We start from the raw sequence: 2410 nt of genomic DNA on the forward strand, positions 1-2410 counted from the left end.
GCTCCATTGATGATGGCTTTTTATGTTCAGGTTCAACCTACTCAGAGTTGATTGAACTGACTCTGATCAGCTGTTCTGAAACCGAAAACTCAAGAGTTTCCCTCCTCAGGATTAGTCAACTCAGAGTTCAGGCTTAGGCTCAGAGTTTGTAAAACCTGCTTTCTGAAACGAGGCCGTGTTCTCCACACAGAAACAACAACAAGTTTAAAATCATACAGTATCAATAAAACAAGAAAAGCTAAAACAAGCCAGTTTGTTCTCTGCTTTCTGTCCTGCAGCGTATTGTGAGTGCACAGAGTCTGAGTGAGGACGATATAGAATGAGAGGATCGAGAGGAAACACCCGCCACCTTCCCCCTCCTCTTCCTCATGTGGACCCCTCCTTCCATGACGACCTGCTAACGCCTCGGCCTCCATCACTCCGGCCGACGTCCATCACTTCCCATCAAGGCGTCCTAAAGGGAATTAGTTTTTTATTCCTGGTTTATCCATGACAGTAGTGTTTGTTTTTTTTACTTAAATTACCCGTTTTGGGGTATAAAGAGTATCTGGATCATAACGGCCAGAGAATTACAAGAGCCCGTCCCCGCTCCACCATCATTAGGTGTGTTCTCATTAACTGGACTGGGTGTTAACATGAATCCGTTCCTTCCCTCAGGGTGGTGTAGCACGCATCCTGACAGCATCATGTACCAGGTTTACACTGTCTGACAACCATCTTCATGGTTATTATGATATCAGTCGTAGAAAGTGACACAAACAGGAATCTTCTCTCTGCTCGGATGCTTCACAAAGTATTTATTGTTTTATGTTATCAGTCGTCTTTCTGTTCAGTCTCAACCAAACACTTTTTAAAAAGTGATTTTTGTTCATTTTAAAGAGGACGATCCTCTTTAGGAAAGACAAAATAAAAAATGTGAACAAACTATGAAGTTGTCTTGTGAGTTTATTTGATTAGGTCAACATTCTGAGCTTTCGTGCTTGTCGCTGTGCACGGGTCAACGCTCGCAATCTAGTGACCAAACATTATTAAAATAAGCTTCCTACAACAGTTTGTGTGACTTTGTGCCCAGCAGCTCTTCATTTCTGTACCTGTAATTTTAGAGACCAAAGAGACGTCCCAGAAACTACAGTAAAGATCTTCTCCTCCACAGAGATTCATCCACAGCAGGTCAAGACTAAACTTCCTGTTTCACTACTGCGTCACTTTTTCTTTATCATTTCTTCAAAGAAATGACTGCGTTTCGACTCAAATTGTTTTCGTCGCTGGTCATCCTGCTTTGCCTGGAATCCCACAATGCTTTGCGATACACTCGTGTCTCAAAGAAAACAGCATTAATGGAACAGTTCAACATTTTAGGAAATATGTTTATTCGCTTTCTTGCTGAGTGTTAGACGAGAAGATCAATAACACTCACGTCTGTATGTTAAATATGAAGCTACAGCCAGGATGTGGTTAGCGTAGCTTAGCATAAAGACTGGAAGCAGGGGGAAACTGCTAGCCTGGCTCTGTCTAAAGTTTAAAAACACACCTGCCAACACCTCTAAAGCTCACTTATTAACATATTGTGTGTAGATTGTTTAATGTGTATACAAACAGAAATGTAAAAACTACACTTTGTGGTTTTAGTTGTATGTTAGAAGTGAAAGGACGAAGAGTCTGAACTCACCACAGTTCTGATCTGATCCATTTGTCTCTGGAAGTGATTCTGTTTTACGGAGATGAATCTCAGTGATAGAGCTCCAACACATCACTACTGTCTGTGTCTCCGTTTTAATTTGATTTATGATGTGCATTCAGAAACTATACAGATTTATAAGTTTTGCTGTAAAATTAGATTTGCATTCAGCAAAGAACTACCATTGTACAACGAATTCTGAAAAAATTAAAGAACGTATGTATTTTAAACCAATAACGGGAACACCAGACAATATAATCTGATATAACAGGTTAAGAGTTATAAATGGTGTATTTTTTATATTGTTCAATTTCTTCTTCTTACCTTTTACTTTTTACTCTTTGTTTGGATCCACCATCTCTCCTCAGTCAGTTTTATTCTTCTGCTTCTCCTTCTTCACCGACGTCTTCACCTGCCCTCCAGTTTGGTGGCGTTCAGTTCCAATGCCAGCTGCACTGCGTCAGCGCTCTGCGACATGAAGACAAACCGGTACAATACCACAAACTCTCACATAAAACCTGGTATATAAATAACAGCCATGTGAAGCACTAACACATGCCAGGTGGAAAATATTCTAAAGACATTATTTACATTCATCATTATGCTCTCCATCACTGTAGGATAAAAACATGGATTACAGGAAACACAATGTATTTCTCATGAAATACAACTTATGTGTAAACCAGTCTTTTCTGTTTAGTGTTTGGTGCTCAAGTCACTGCTTACTCAGGC

The 2410-nt window shown here is 40.0% G+C and overlaps 1 protein-coding gene across 4 annotated transcripts in view; it reads left to right on the forward strand.

Moving 5' to 3' along the window:
- Positions 1 to 2410, forward strand: part of tomm20b (translocase of outer mitochondrial membrane 20b) — a 51050-nt gene that overhangs the window by 13230 nt on the left and 35410 nt on the right. Inside the window, exon 5 of one of the 4 annotated variants that reach the window (XM_037765819.1) lies at positions 279 to 862. The exons of the other annotated variants lie outside the window; for them this stretch is intronic. Coding sequence (XP_037621747.1) covers positions 279 to 323 — 45 coding nt within the window. The 3' untranslated portion in view covers positions 324 to 862. Of the gene's footprint in view, positions 1 to 278; positions 863 to 2410 lie in introns of those variants that run through there. 4 annotated transcript variants of the gene reach the window in all.

The sequence above is a fragment of the Sebastes umbrosus genome, chromosome 3 (assembly GCF_015220745.1).
Source record: "Sebastes umbrosus isolate fSebUmb1 chromosome 3, fSebUmb1.pri, whole genome shotgun sequence".
In the NCBI taxonomy this organism is placed as follows: domain Eukaryota; kingdom Metazoa; phylum Chordata; class Actinopteri; order Perciformes; family Sebastidae; genus Sebastes; species Sebastes umbrosus.